The sequence below is a fragment of the Lissotriton helveticus genome, chromosome 6, assembly GCF_964261635.1.
Source record: "Lissotriton helveticus chromosome 6, aLisHel1.1, whole genome shotgun sequence".
Lineage (NCBI taxonomy): Eukaryota > Metazoa > Chordata > Amphibia > Caudata > Salamandridae > Lissotriton > Lissotriton helveticus.
In genome coordinates this window covers 589,122,104-589,136,357 of record NC_136067.1, presented here as the reverse complement: position 1 = coordinate 589,136,357, position 14,254 = coordinate 589,122,104, and the positions used below count along the sequence as shown (strand labels likewise).

Below are 14,254 nucleotides of genomic sequence, written 5' to 3'. Positions count from 1 at the left end.
TTTCCTTAGAGCATGGAGTTTATAGTTGGCTCCTCTGGTGATGGCACTGATGAGCTTCTGCATGGAGAGGTAATTGTTCAAGATAATTGCTAGTTATTTAGCAGAGTCAATGTGTGGGGTACAAGTCAGGACAGTACGGTATTTATCTGTGGATCTTATGTTTGGGGGTAAATAGTTCTAAAGTTTTGATGCTTGAACAGAGAAGGATGTGCCACCTATGATTTGTTTCTTGTATGGTGGGATTTTGAGGTGTGGTGCCAATCTAGAGCAAAGGTTCCTTTGTTGAATGTATTTGTTGATTTTATTCCTTATTTTATACTCTGTTCCATGTATCGCTTTGTGGGTGATACAGAGCAGCTTGAATGTGGATCTTCTGGCAACCGGTAACCAATGTTAGGGCCTTCAGCGAAGATGTGGTCTTGTTGCTTTACATGTAGGAGTAGTGTGGTAGCAGAGTTCTGAATCTGTTGTCTTTTCATAATTGTTAAAGATGATCTGTGGTAGTCTATTGGTGTAATCGAGTTTAGACTGTACAAGAGAGATTGTAGCATGGACTCTTATTGATCTACAAGCAAACGACAAAGGTTAGATGTTAATGATGACCAGGACACTCCCCAAAAGGGTAATATATTCAAGGCCCACATAGGGGATGTTTTGAGGTTTGAGTCTAAAGCCATTGATAACAAAGGGTTTTATGCACAATGCAGTGGCCCTGTGGCAGATAGCCTGCCTCACCCCAGTGTGATTAGAGGTATTCTCCTTTGAGAGTGGAAGGATATTGTTAAAGAGGATGTTGAGCAGTTTCTGAATAAACGATACTTGATTGAACAATTTAGTGACACATTTCCCCAGATCCCAAACGTTAACACCAATCTGGCATCTATGGTCTCTTCATCATTATTATTCTATCAGGATTAGACGTTATCGGATGCTGCCGACCAGAGGTTAAATCAACAATAAAAAGAACCTTAACGGCCGCCAATTCGGGAATGAGGGCTGTGGGCCCTGGCTGCAGTACTCCTGTAGTGAGTCTTTCAAGTTCAAACGTGTACAGTTCAGGTTGTAAAAACAAAACGGACCCCCCTACTGTCTTATTTGTTCTTCCTGCTCATATTTTTTATTTCAAAAGTTATAGTTGTACATTACCAATAGGCATATAATGGTAAGTCCAGTCATATTTCTTCAAGTGAAGAAGCTCCTACTTTTGCTAAAATGTTCTTGGTCAATTTTCTTATTTTACTGGGTACTAGTGTTGCGCAAAATGCAATTTGAAAGTGCTTGGATAAAGGGCCGGCGCTACATGAGTTCAGTAGGGTGCAATAACCGACCTCGAAAAATACATGGTCTCTAGATAAATAAACAGGAGTGCCTAAATAGCGTTATGATATTTTGCGTGGGGCTAAAAGAAATCCTTGGACCATACCTGGTTGAATGTAGGCTATGCGTCCACCATGCACGGTCCTAAAACTGACATATTGAGTCAATTAAATCTACCTGCCTTTCCCATCTTAGGCACCAAAAGCAAGCTGATCCTTCACAATACTTTAAAATATTTTGAAAAGGGCACAAATAGGCCCTAACTGGGCTGCAAGGGAAAATGCTTTGTTTATTGAAAATATATCCATGCCCATGCTGCCCTTTAGTGTAAAAGTGTATGAGGGACAAAATAGTTCACTTTAGCAAACTTACATTCTCCTCAGAGTTTCCCTGACTGCGTGCACAAAACCGACCATCTTTAACTACAATTGTTAGTTGGATAGTTTAATGTTCTCATAAAAAGATCAGCTAGTGTCCGTATAATATTTACGTTCTAATGATCGCGGGGGCATTCCTCTCTTGGCGGTTAGCCTCTCACATCACACAATATTGGTTTGGCGCTTTCAAGCACCTCTTACCCCAGAGCTGCATACTCATTTTAGGCAAAAAACGAGAGCTTCTCTTACGTACTTCGCATCGCGACGAATTAGTCATGAATTCCATTCGGTTTTAAAATTCCATAAAGTCCTTCTATGGGAACAGGCCTCTGTTGTGTCTTCTACCGAGGCAAACCTTCCGGACACCGCCCTGCCCTTCTCATGCGAGTGTGTAGAGGGCTTCTAAATGTACCGTGTGTTAATACAACAATAGTTTTGTGTGAGTGTTGCATGCTCAAAAGCCAACTAAGGCTGCGTCTGCCTTAAGGTCAATTTAAGGACATCAAACCTTTAACCTCGTGAAATGGCTTCATCATTGGGTCTTGTCCTCGCTATGTACAAATGGCAGCCTCAACAGTGAGCTCGCAGTGGGTCATAGTAAAGTGCCCTTTCTAGTATGTGACCCTTGTCGGTGAAAATAATTGTTTTGACTAATATTACAAATAGTGCAGTAAAAGAGGAAATTGAAAGAACAAACTTCAGTAGACCCCTGGGACCCAATAGCATACACGTAGATATTTTCAGAGCTGTTTTTTGATGGTTCTTCTCCCATTATGGAGTGCTATTCCAGAATTGTGGACTAACCTTGAAATCCCGCTCAAGGGGAAGTATATTTCAGTGAGATCTTTTTGGATGCAGGAGCGGAGTTTTATTTTCCAACTAGATGACCTTCGAGTTTGGGTGGGGGGAGAGGAAGCTTTTAAAAAATGCTGGATTATGCAGCACCTTTCATTCTTTTGACTCCAAAGGTGCTCAAAAGAGGACCTTCAAACTTGTTTGTTTTATCAATTGTGTAGCCATGTGAGAAATTGTAGATAAGAATGTCCAATGAAAGACTTTAGCAGGGTGGGGAACAAAGAGTTCTCCTCTACTGATATTGAGAGAGTTTGTTAGAAATGGGATTTCTGGTTGGCTAGGGCAAGCTCTTAAGCCAGGCAGAAACCACCACTGTAGTCTGGGCAAGGGATTTACACACCAAAGATAACCCCTGCTCACCCCCATGGTAGCTTGGCAGAGCAGTCAGGCTCATCCCAGAGGCAATGTGTAAAGCGTTTCTGCACACACACACACACACACACACGCAAGCGGCACACCACACACACTCACGCGACACACAGGCACACCACAAAAGAAACTCCGCACAAGGTTATATCAAAAATAGCCTTTATAATACTCCTAAAACACATTCGAGCTTAATTGCACATATACACTGTGCCACCTGGCACTTGGTATGACTTTACAGGGGATTATATACATTACAGGGCCAATCGGGCCTCTGCCACTCACAGTTAGTGAAAACCACCAGTAACTACTGGTAGCATTGCATTTACATAATAGCATTACGTAGAATAGCATGTTATGCATACATCATAATCACATCAGGCCCACCTTAGGCCTAAACCTCTAAAGCAGCAGTGAACCATATCATTATCACTGCACATCTCATAAACACCTCCTGCCCCTCTTAGGCATATGCAGGTCACCCTTACTGAACATCTAGGGTGCAGCCCAGACCATGTACTCCAACCTACATGAGCTCCTCACTGGCCACGTGCTCTTACACCAGGGCACAACATATCCTCATTCCTAAGCGGGGGCCCTGTCCTGGGCTCGCCTCATAATGTCACTGAAAAGCAAATGCCCCAGTTAGAGTACGGCAGCTTCCCACAAACACTGTGCCCCGAACAGTAGTTAGAGGTGCAGCCACCCGCTACCCTGCGGCACAGCTTCTAGAAATGCCCAACGAGGCTGAGCCGGGCCTCCTGCCCTGGCTCCTTGAACTGCAGCTACCCTTGTTGGCGAAAGGACCTTACTTGGTCCCTTGCATCTGCCACTTGCATGAGGACGGCTACCCACAGACACGCGTGGTAGCTGTAGCTGGCCGGATTATTCCCCCCCCCCCCCCCCAAACCTTTGTAGGGATTTCCCAGCACCTGCTTCTCGTTGACGGTGGCCCGCCTCTCCCCCTACCAGGCGAGGGAAGGCGGAAAGTTGCAGAAGGGATCCCATGAGGCGCCAGTCCTCCTCCTGGATTTGGGTGAGCCTGCGAGGCTCTGTCTCTTCCTCTAGGCAACACGCAGGGCTCTCACTGGCAAGCCGGGTAGCCATGCCCACCTCCAGGCACAAGCTTGCCTGACTCTGAAGGCCACGTCTGGCCCTTGGCATCTGCTCTCGCCGTGCGGCCCCGCCCACAGTCAGGCCGAGTCTCTGCCTGACTTCCGGCCCTCGAGCAATTTACTGAGCAAGGTCTCCCTCTTTTCTTTGGGAACGGCACAACTTCTTGACCTGCGCCTGCCAGGCAATTGGACCACACAAGCCCCCGTCAGGGCTCCAACCCCCCCCCCCCCCCCGTCACAGCAATTTTGGAGCACTCTCCACACTGCTACCTCTCCGTTTACAGAGGAGAGAGGCTGCACTTCTCCACACCGCTACTGGTGACTCCAGCAGCATGCAGCCGGTCTACAGCATAAAAGACCTGGCAGCGCTCTTCTCAGGGCAAGGGTGCTTAGCCCTCTCCTTGCAGCTCAATCAGCCCAGGCAGGCCAGCACACCCTGGCTCTTCAGCAGGGCATCGGCTTCATTCCTACAAGTAGGGAGCTCCAGGTGGCGGTTCCTCCTGGCAGTCCAGCAGCCTGCCTGCCACCAGTTCCAAGTCGGCACCCAACAGCGCAACTTCATGGGGGCATAGCCCCTATACTTGTACCCCCTATGTTCTTTGTTCTCCCCCTGGCGCAGGGCTCTGTGCCCGGTCTAAACCAGGTCTGGGGGGCACTTAACCTTTTATTTACAGTGCACAACAACCTCCTTTGTAAGTGTAAGCTGTGGCCCCAGACGCACCACAGGGGGGCTGAGCCAGCATTGTGGAAGGCAAGCACAGTCCTATTCAGGTGCAACTCCTCCCACTACTCTAAATGCAGATCAGCCTATTCAGCGTAGTGCTGACTCACCCAGCCCCTCTTGAGCCACTGCACCTCCCTAGCCCCTGTCACTCCAGAGCCAGACATGCAATACACACCAGTCAGGCACAAAGACACATAGCACACAGAAATGCCCACTTCTAAAAGCGGCATTTCTAAAATAGTGATAATCTGCAAACACCAATGCACAGTATTTATTACCACTATTCCAAATATACCAAACTTGATCACACTACTCCTTTCATACCAGAAATTACCACTGAAACACATATCAGGGAATCCCCAATGCATTCCTATGAGCAGCCTCACAGTTGTGAGAAACCAAAACGGCTGCTTGTCACTACCAGGACATGCCACGCCACACAGTTCAAGCACATGTCCTACCTTTTACCTACAGCGCACCCTGTCCAAAGGGCTAGCTAGGGCCTACCTTAAGGGTGACTGATATGTAGTAAAAGGGGAGTCACAGATTTGGCACCCACTTTGTGCTATGTCACAGAGGCAGTAAACCGCATGTGCAGGCCCTGCAATGGAAGAGGCATGAGAGGTTTGAAAGGCTATTTTGGTGAGTGGGGCAATCAGCGCTGCAAGCCCACCAGTAGCATTTAATTTACTGGCCTAGGTATATGAGATACCACTTTACAAGGGACTGATCAGTAAATTAAATACACCAGACCGGTGTAGACCAATCTTACCACGTTTACCATAGAGAGCACATGCACTTTAACACTGGACAGCAGTGATAAAGTGCTCAGAGTCCTAAAACCACCAACACCAGGTCAGAAAAAGTACCAGGAGGAAGGCAAAAAGTTCAGGGATGACCCTGCAAAAAAGGCCAAGTCAACAGAGCTTTAAGTAGATAACTTGGTGATGGTTAAACATGGAAAAGGGGGTCACTGGAAGGCCAAAATAAATACCAATACCCGTGTAGAACAAAGCTGTACACTTTTTATTCTCTTGGTTTGTTTATGTATGGCTAACTTGGTTTCTAGTTTTTACATTGCTTCCTCCAATGCTGGGAAACATTGTGATTTGTTGCTTAACATACCCAGATTACCCTATATTAGATGATCTTGTGGTGTTTGATACAACCACTATAGACCGACAGAAGTTAGTAACAAGGCTTGTGTAGGAAAGTGCCTCTTTTGATATGGTTAGCCCCCACTTTTTGCCCCATGTAATTTCGAACTGTAAGTGCACTGGGTCCCTGCTAACCAGGTGCCCAGTGCCAGATCTCTTTCCAAAAACTGTACCTCAATTTCCACAACTTCAGTTACCATGTAAGTCCCTAGTAAATGGTACCCCTGATACCTAGGGCATGGATACTAAAGAGGGTCCTCTGGGGCTGCAGCACTGGTTATGCCACCCCAGAGACCCCTCGCCAAGGCTATGCACTCTGCCATTTCACTCTTGGTGCTGGGAAGTCTGAAGAATTGACAATGCACACAGCCCTGTGTGCCATGCCTCCCATGTACTGCACAGGTTATAGGTAGGTAACCCCTACTGCAGGCCTTTAGCCTTAAAGCAGGGTGCACTTTATCCTATGTGTGGGCATATCAGCATGAGCAGATATGTCCCCACAATGTCCAGCCCATTCCGAGATGTTGTAAGTGCACAGGAAAGCCATAAAGAGTACATGGGCTGGATACTTGTGAACACGAGTTTCCTAGCTCCATGATGGATTCACTGATTTCTAAGGTGTTTCGTACCAAACATTTTGTCTTAATAAATCCTCACTGATGCCAATGTTGTATTTATTAATAAATTCACACACGAGACCCAATTAGAGGGTCCCCTGAAAACCCACTGGTGTGATTCCTGAATTGTTCTCACCAGCCTGCCACTACCAGACATGTTTCTGACCTCATGAGGCGAGAGCCAGCGCTTTACACCTCCTCCAGGACAGGATGGCCTTCCTGGGTGGGAAGCTTCCAAGGTAATGCCACCTTTGCAATCCAAACCCAGGAACCTCCAGACAGTGGGGCAGGTCAGGCCCCCTTTCCTGCTCCAATTTTATTGGGAGGAAAGGCAGGAACATTAGTTAAATTAGGGGAGGGTCCCCACTTGCCCCACACCAACCTGTGGTGGGGCAGGCAAGGTAAACCCCTCTCCTGAGATTCCATCATCTTGGGATGATGAGAAAACCTCTTATCAGAGCTAGGGTAGTGCCTTTTCCCACAGGAAGTGGCCACTAGAGGGTGTAAACACCCTAAGGGTAAGTAGCCCATTGGCTACTACCGGTCTCACCTTGTAAGCCCCTAAAGTCAGTATTTAGGTGGTACCCCGAGACCTGAACATCAGATTTGACGGACAAGTGAATACCAGTGCAAAGAAGACCCGTTGCTCTTGAACTGAAGCCCTGATGCAGAAGAAAAAGGCACCAAACCCTGCCTGCTGCTCCCAGGACTTGACATTCTCTTCTGCTGTGTCGTCCTGAAACCTGAAAGGACAACCAAGAACCCGTGAGCACCTCCAGCCTTTGAGAAATCAGCTTGAAACTCCCTTGGAGTGGAGGTATCACTCCCCTGCACACTGCAGGCACCAATACTGTGAAGTCTGGTTTGTAAACTTGTTGCTACCTGATGACCTCGATGCAGCACCTAAGCAAGAAAAGGTACAATAGCTCCTTAGGGTCAGGTCTGGCTCTCGATCAAGTTTGGAGGCACCAGGATCTACCAGAGCCATGCCATACGAGTACCTGTGGTACCGGATCCTCAACAGCAAACACAGAGAAGAAGATTCCACACCTGAAGCACCAGAAGCAAGGACCCGTCTAGGGACGTTAAGACACCCAAGGCCCATTTCCTTAGTGGCTCATTTGTCCCGAGATCGCCTCTCCAAGTTGCCTGCTCCTAACCACGAGGACCTCAAGACAAATAACGCCTGGCTGACCTGTTCACTCTGCGCCCGGCCCCATTGGCCCAAGCACCAAACAGCCAGTCCTGCTTCCGTGGTCCCCAGGCCCTTACTCCCACCCACCAGATTTACCTGTAAGCCCCTTTGTGCATTACTTTTTTGAGTGACTCCCTTTGTCTTTGTGCACTAGCTTCTGAGACATCAGCACCTCTGCTCCTGGCCGATCCGGGACACCCCCGAACTTCTCCTGCTGGAACTTTGGACCTGGTCGTGACATCGACCTAAAGCAAGAAGGTGAACTTCATGAAAGCATTGCCTGAATATATGTGCATTTTTCTATGTTTTCTCTATTGTTTCCTATGGTGCATAATTACACACAAAAGTGATATATATTTTCCAAACTTTAAAAAATCGTAACTCCGAAAGTACTTACATTGTATTAGGACTGTGTGTCTAAAAAATTATATAAAAAACGATATTATTTTAAAAAATTGGTCTCAGATTTATTTTTGAGTGTGGGTCTCGTTACTGTCTCTGTGATTACAACAAATGCTTGAATATTGGAAATCGCAGGGTGCACTACTTAAGGGTAGGTTAATTGTTCAGTGCAGTATTTTAGAATTCTGGGTGCCCTCGTAGGGTGGTGTTATCCGTCTAGAACACCTTCAAATATCAAGACTGTTGTGTATGCGGAGCTCCGCAGGAACATCCCCTGATGAGGCACACCAATTAGGATCACTCGAAGGTGCTTCAAAGTTTTTTAATTTTCATTTGTGTAATTATTTACAGGCAATCCCTTTGAGGGTGATTAGCTTCGATATTTAACAGCATATCGTAAGATGACCAGAGTTGTAATCCATGTACATTTAAACATTGAACTCCAATGCATTTCGGGCTTAGGAGCCCTTGGTCACGGAGCGTTCAAAGAAACGCGTAGCGTCCTTAGACGTTCACCATCAGTCATCCATTATGGATGACTGATGGTGAACGTCTAAGGACGCTACGCGTTTCTTTGAACGCTCCGTGAACGTCTAAGGACGCTACGCGTTTCTTTGAACGCTCCGTGACCAAGGGCTCCTAAGCCCGAAATGCATTGGAGTTCAATGTTTAAATGTACATGGATTACAACTCTGGTCATCTTACGATATGCTGTTAAATATCGAAGCTAATCACCCTCAAAGGGATTGCCTGTAAATAATTACACAAATGAAAATTAAAAAACTTTGAAGCACCTTCGAGTGATCCTAATTGGTGTGCCTCACCAGGGGATGTTCCTGCGGAGCTCCGCATACACAACAGTCTTGATACAACAAATGCTTAACACTGCCCTCTGATAAACCTAACTGCTCACCCACACTACTTGCTTTTGGGGATATCTCTCACTTTCCACGTAGTGTGCTTCATTTTAGTACACTGTACAGAGGTGGTTTCGTACAGCTTGATTTATATTATAATAATAATGTTTAAGAAAACAAAATCTTTTTTAACAGATATTTGGATCAATTAGTACATTTAGGGGAACGGTCATTATTGGAATGATTAACCCCTCTACGCATATGGAAGTCAACTTTGATAAATTCCTGAACTGGGTAATGCAATTAGGCACTCTGCATAGGTGTTTAACCAAGATGACGAAGGGCTACATAGTATGAAAGCCAGTTTTGGTGAGGGACCTTGAAACCCATATTTACTGCTTTAATGGTGAAACTGAATTCTATTCTGCCTCTGTGTTCAATGATGTGATGTGGGAAATTAGATCAAGCTCTCGGCATTGTATACAGTAATGCCTTCAATCATAATATAAGGTGACGGTTCAGAATATCTGACCGCTCCAGATGGCCTTTTGTCTCTAATTTGGTCTTACCTCTATATGTACTTTGACAGTAGTGTGATAAGTGCTGGACTTAAATAAATCCTCTAACTCGGACTTGAATTCTTGTAAATACTTTAAAGGGAGAAAATAACTAAAATTGATTTAAAGAGCTCAGCATTGAGGGAGCATGACAATATCTATGTTGGGGTGCAGATACTACCAGCATTTAGAGCTTAATAGCATTCCAAAGGAAGCTGTTAAAAATTCAGCCTTTGATGTATCCTCCTACAAGGATTTAGAGCATATATATTAGGTGAAGGATTTTTATTATATCATTTCTGATTTTTCGGTGAATAGACTGGAACATTATTTGACAGATAACCTGGAACTGAGAGGCAGAAATGTTTTAGATTTGGATTATGTATTCATCTGGTATTTTGTCACGCGCTTTATGGAAAACTGATTGGGTAAATGGGAAATGCAGATTCGGTAGGCTAAGTCACGCAAACGTTGTTGATATAAGCTGATTATGTCCACTTGTCCAGAGGGCATGATGATATATGCTAAACCCTTGTGTTATCAACGTGGTTGTATAAACATAGAGTGGTAATTTTGTTATGCTTGTAAAGAAGATATGAGGTGAAATAATTACTATTATTGAAGACAGCAACAGAAACTTCCCAATAAAGAGGATGCATGAGTATAAACAGCTAAGATCTTGCTATGTGCTGTAAATCTTATTTTAGAAATGATTGATGATAACTGTGACAGACGATAGAGGGAGAGTTCCCCTAGTTATTATTGGGATTAGTGAACATTTGTATCTTGTACTCTGCTCCAAACGGGTGTATTATTTATATATATATATATATATATATATATATATATATATATATATATATATATATATATATATATATATAATTTTTTTTTTTTTTTTTTGCTAAGGCCGAAAATAATGAGCAGGATATATACATATATATATATATATATATATATATATATATATATATTCTGTTCAAGGGCCACTATTTTTCATTTCCCCTTTGATATAACACAGCACAGTAACTTTGGTCTCTGTGCTGAGTTGCGTCACATTGTGGTAACTGTCCACCAAATATCTGTGGCTGGTCCACCGTTCAGTATCGTCCTCCTGTTTTCCTTTAGGTTGGAATGTAAACAAGTTCTTCTTGAGGCTGTTACTCAGGCTTCACAGGGCACCAACTGCTCCTTTCTGTGTTAGGATCACATTGTTGGCCTTTTGCAACAAACGAAACAATGGATAACACTTTTTTAAATGCATAATTTACGTTTATCTACAAAGTAGGAAGAGGAATATTCTTTTTTTGGAAGAAGTCTTTCTGACCTTTCTCTTTCCATTAAATTTAGAATCGCTTTTTGGGAACTGAGCTGTCTACCACTCCCTAGTGCAATACTCCAGAAGGAGTTTTAAAAGGGCTGCAGAAAGCAGGGCGAGGAACCCTTATACCCCCAATTTTCCATTATAATAATCCCACATAAAAAACAGGAGCAGCGCAGTTCAAAACAGCTGCTAACGTGGGGCTATCCTCTAAGGGGAAGCCCACAAAGCCTCATTCTGGATCAGTACATGATTGTCTTTTCCTACATTTCTATGGAGAATCCTACTGAGAAGTGCTGAATAGTGCACGTAGGACCGGTGAGAAAGGACTACTTTCAATTGGGAAGACCTTGTTAGACCTGCAGTGGTTTAATGAACATTTTTGAAGGTTTTTTGGGGTAGGATGGTAGATCTGTGCTACTTTACTCTGATCCATTGGTGTTCCCATTGTACATAAATTAAGATCGGATTTGATGGGGGTGCGACAAAAGAGTTAGCTCCACTTCATCCTTGAAATCAGTGTCTTGAAGATTGAGTAGAGTCTTCAAGCCATTCCTGCTGCCCTACTCTTAGCATTTGTGTTGTCTTGAAGGCGGTGCTGTGCTCCAAATACTATGCTAAGCATAGATTGTCTAGGGCCTAATGAGGAAGAAAAATAATTCTCGGTTATTTCGGATAATCTCATTGAGCAAGGGCAGGTTTGGATGACTTCACTAATGGCTATTTACATGGGTAGAAATGTGAAGCCTAAACAGGTAATGTAAGAAAATGTTGTCTTCAATTATGGATTTTGAAATAACGTACTTAATTGGTGTATAAAACGAGTTAAATGCCAGCTGTATTTTTTGTATTATTAAGCATATAATGTTCTTATTTGGCAACAGCTACAGAATTCTAAAACATGAAATGGTTCCCCTGATGTTTAGCATGGTGGGCATTTGAAAATATTTCTTTACTGAATGCCTTCCAGGAACAATGTTGTGAAAGTTAAGCAGTTTAGGCTCGAAAATATTGTACTCCTTTTCTGGTCGGTAGACATTAACGTAAAAGAAATAAGAATTCACTTTTTCCTTTCTGTTTTTTGTTGCAGATGCTGCCCTAGCTTTAATGTTGCTGTGAATGGTGTGGGTGAAGCATATTGGGATTCATGCTGTAACAACTATCCTTTGGAACCAGTGGATCGCGCTCTTGATTAATTTCAGTGTTTGTTTTGGCATGTTTATATTCATTCTGCACATTCTGAGGTCTGCATCTGGGCTGCTGATCTGTGGCCGCCTCTACAGAACTTCTTGTGACAGGAAGTGTAAACATCCTACACTCTCAGTTGTGGAAAGTGAACAAGCTGGGAGAAGGTTGTTTACTCTTTCTGCCAGGGACCAGCACCGAAAAAGAAGCAAACTATAGGACAAAATCAAGGCCCGGCTTCCCTGGGATTGTTCACTTAAGTTCCACATTGCAATATTTCTCAAAATCAAGGTGTATTGAAACAATTCAATGAAATGTATTGATTTTCACTGATTTTCTTGTAAATGCGAGGATTTGTGTACCACAGAATCCTGCCTATGGAGTGGCCGTTTTTCATCCACATATTCTCCCTTTATTTACGTTGTTCGAAAATCTTTTATGATATGTAAAAATTAAGAAACCTCTCGCATGAAAAATAATAAACCGCATAATCATAATACAATAATAAAAAGCAACGACAATACGAATAGGTGTGGGTTTAATGTTCTGAAGCACGGAGCATTTGCACATTTAGGGAGTGAACGGTTGTAAATTAGGCACTCATACAGTTCAATGCAAGCAATTTACTGGAAGTGGTAGTTAAGAGGAACACCTCGCTGGGCTGATCGAGGATATAAGTGACGAAGAAAGAAGCCATTCAAAGAGAGACAGTGTTTGAAACGGGAAGACTCCTATCATATTCTGTGTATATTGTTAGTAACCGGTTTCTTTGACAAAAGCACTGCCAAAACTCTGACCTAAAAAGTGTATAAACAATAAAAGAAACCCATACAAGCCTAACACAGTTCCAGCCAATTAAATTGCATTTTAATGAAATCTATTGTAATGAATGAGAGAAAATTTAAAATTCCCCTCCGCATAAATGTCATGTTTTCAAAACTTGTTGTGGACAAGTTTCATCTTCATTGCTGTCCTTTCTTGCAGCCACCAAAGATTTTTTTTTTATACAGTTTACTGTTTCCTTCTAGTTTCATGTTTGCTTTGCCTGTGTTGATTTCACCAACTAATTTTAGCCATCAAAACTTGCTTGCCTGTTCATCATTTGTTGACATTTTTTTTGGGGGGGGGGGCGGATTCTGAAGCTTTTTTTGATTTCTGATCTCATAGAAATTCTAGCCTGGTTTGTAATTTAGCTTCTAGTATTCGAATGTGCTTTTTATGCTTCTCCTCCTAACACTTTTTTACACATAAGGATTGTGGATGTTTTGGCGTTTATTTTCTTCCTCCTGGAGTTGTAATCATCTGTACAATATTTTTTTTTTGTTTCTTTAGCCAGTGTCTGCCATGGACTCAACAACCTTGAAGTGTGCCTTCGTCTTTATTTCGAGATTTAGATACATAAACTAATTAAAATTCCATACATTTCTTTAAGTTGGAAATTTCCCATGCACCAAAGCTTTAAAGCATTAATACATGGATAGAACTTTTTCTGCATACATTTATGTTCAGACAACTTAGCAAATAAATGTACTTAAGGTTCTTCTTATCCAAGTGAGTTGTACGTGAGGTAACACAATGTTTTGTTTTCAAAAGCAGGATCATGAGAAGGAAACTTGTGTATAACACCTACATGGACTTCACTGCATGGCTTTTATAAACAGTTTTCCATAATTATTTCTCACAGGATAGATATGCAGTGTAGTCATCAAGCACTTTACATTATATTTATTTGAATGCAGACTTTTCCTTGCTGTGTACTCCTCTCTTCCTGGCCATCTGTTTCCCCACAGTGAAGGCTGCTTTTCAATTCTAACAATACATTCTTATTAAACTATCCTCGCTTTATTTAACATTTGATAAAACAGGATGTATACATTGCAGGATGTGTCATTTATTTTCTTTAGTAGTTTGGTTTAGGTGGAATAGTTAGAATTTCATGGCACCTTAGCTGCCACATATGATAAAGTTGACAAGGCTCGACTAAAATCTTAACGTCACTCCAGTACAGTTTTCCTAAACATTCTGTGGCCTTTGTTACTTCCTGAATCTAGGAACAGTTTTAATGTTGTTTTGAACTGGAAATCTTTTACGCAGTGAGTCTTTCTTGAATCTTAGAAGTACAATGATAAGTGACTTGATAAATGGGTCTGATTCTTATTTTATGATTCTACTTTGTGAATATTGTTCTCATTGCCACATTCTTTAAAAC

The 14,254-nt window shown here is 42.9% G+C and overlaps 1 protein-coding gene across 9 annotated transcripts in view; it reads left to right on the top strand.

The window, feature by feature from the left end:
* LOC144762776 (uncharacterized) overlaps positions 1-14,254 on the top strand; it is a 258,546-nt gene that overhangs the window by 172,918 nt on the left and 71,374 nt on the right. For 4 of the 9 annotated variants that reach the window (XR_013596134.1, XR_013596133.1, XM_078648030.1 and 1 more), the window contains one exon: positions 11,951-12,572. The exons of the other annotated variants lie outside the window; for them this stretch is intronic. Coding sequence is in view for 2 of the 4 variants with exons in the window: in XM_078648030.1 (XP_078504156.1) it covers position 11,951 (1 nt within the window). In the remaining 2 variants the exon portion in view is untranslated. Of the gene's footprint in view, positions 1-11,950; positions 12,573-14,254 lie in introns of those variants that run through there. 9 annotated transcript variants of the gene reach the window in all.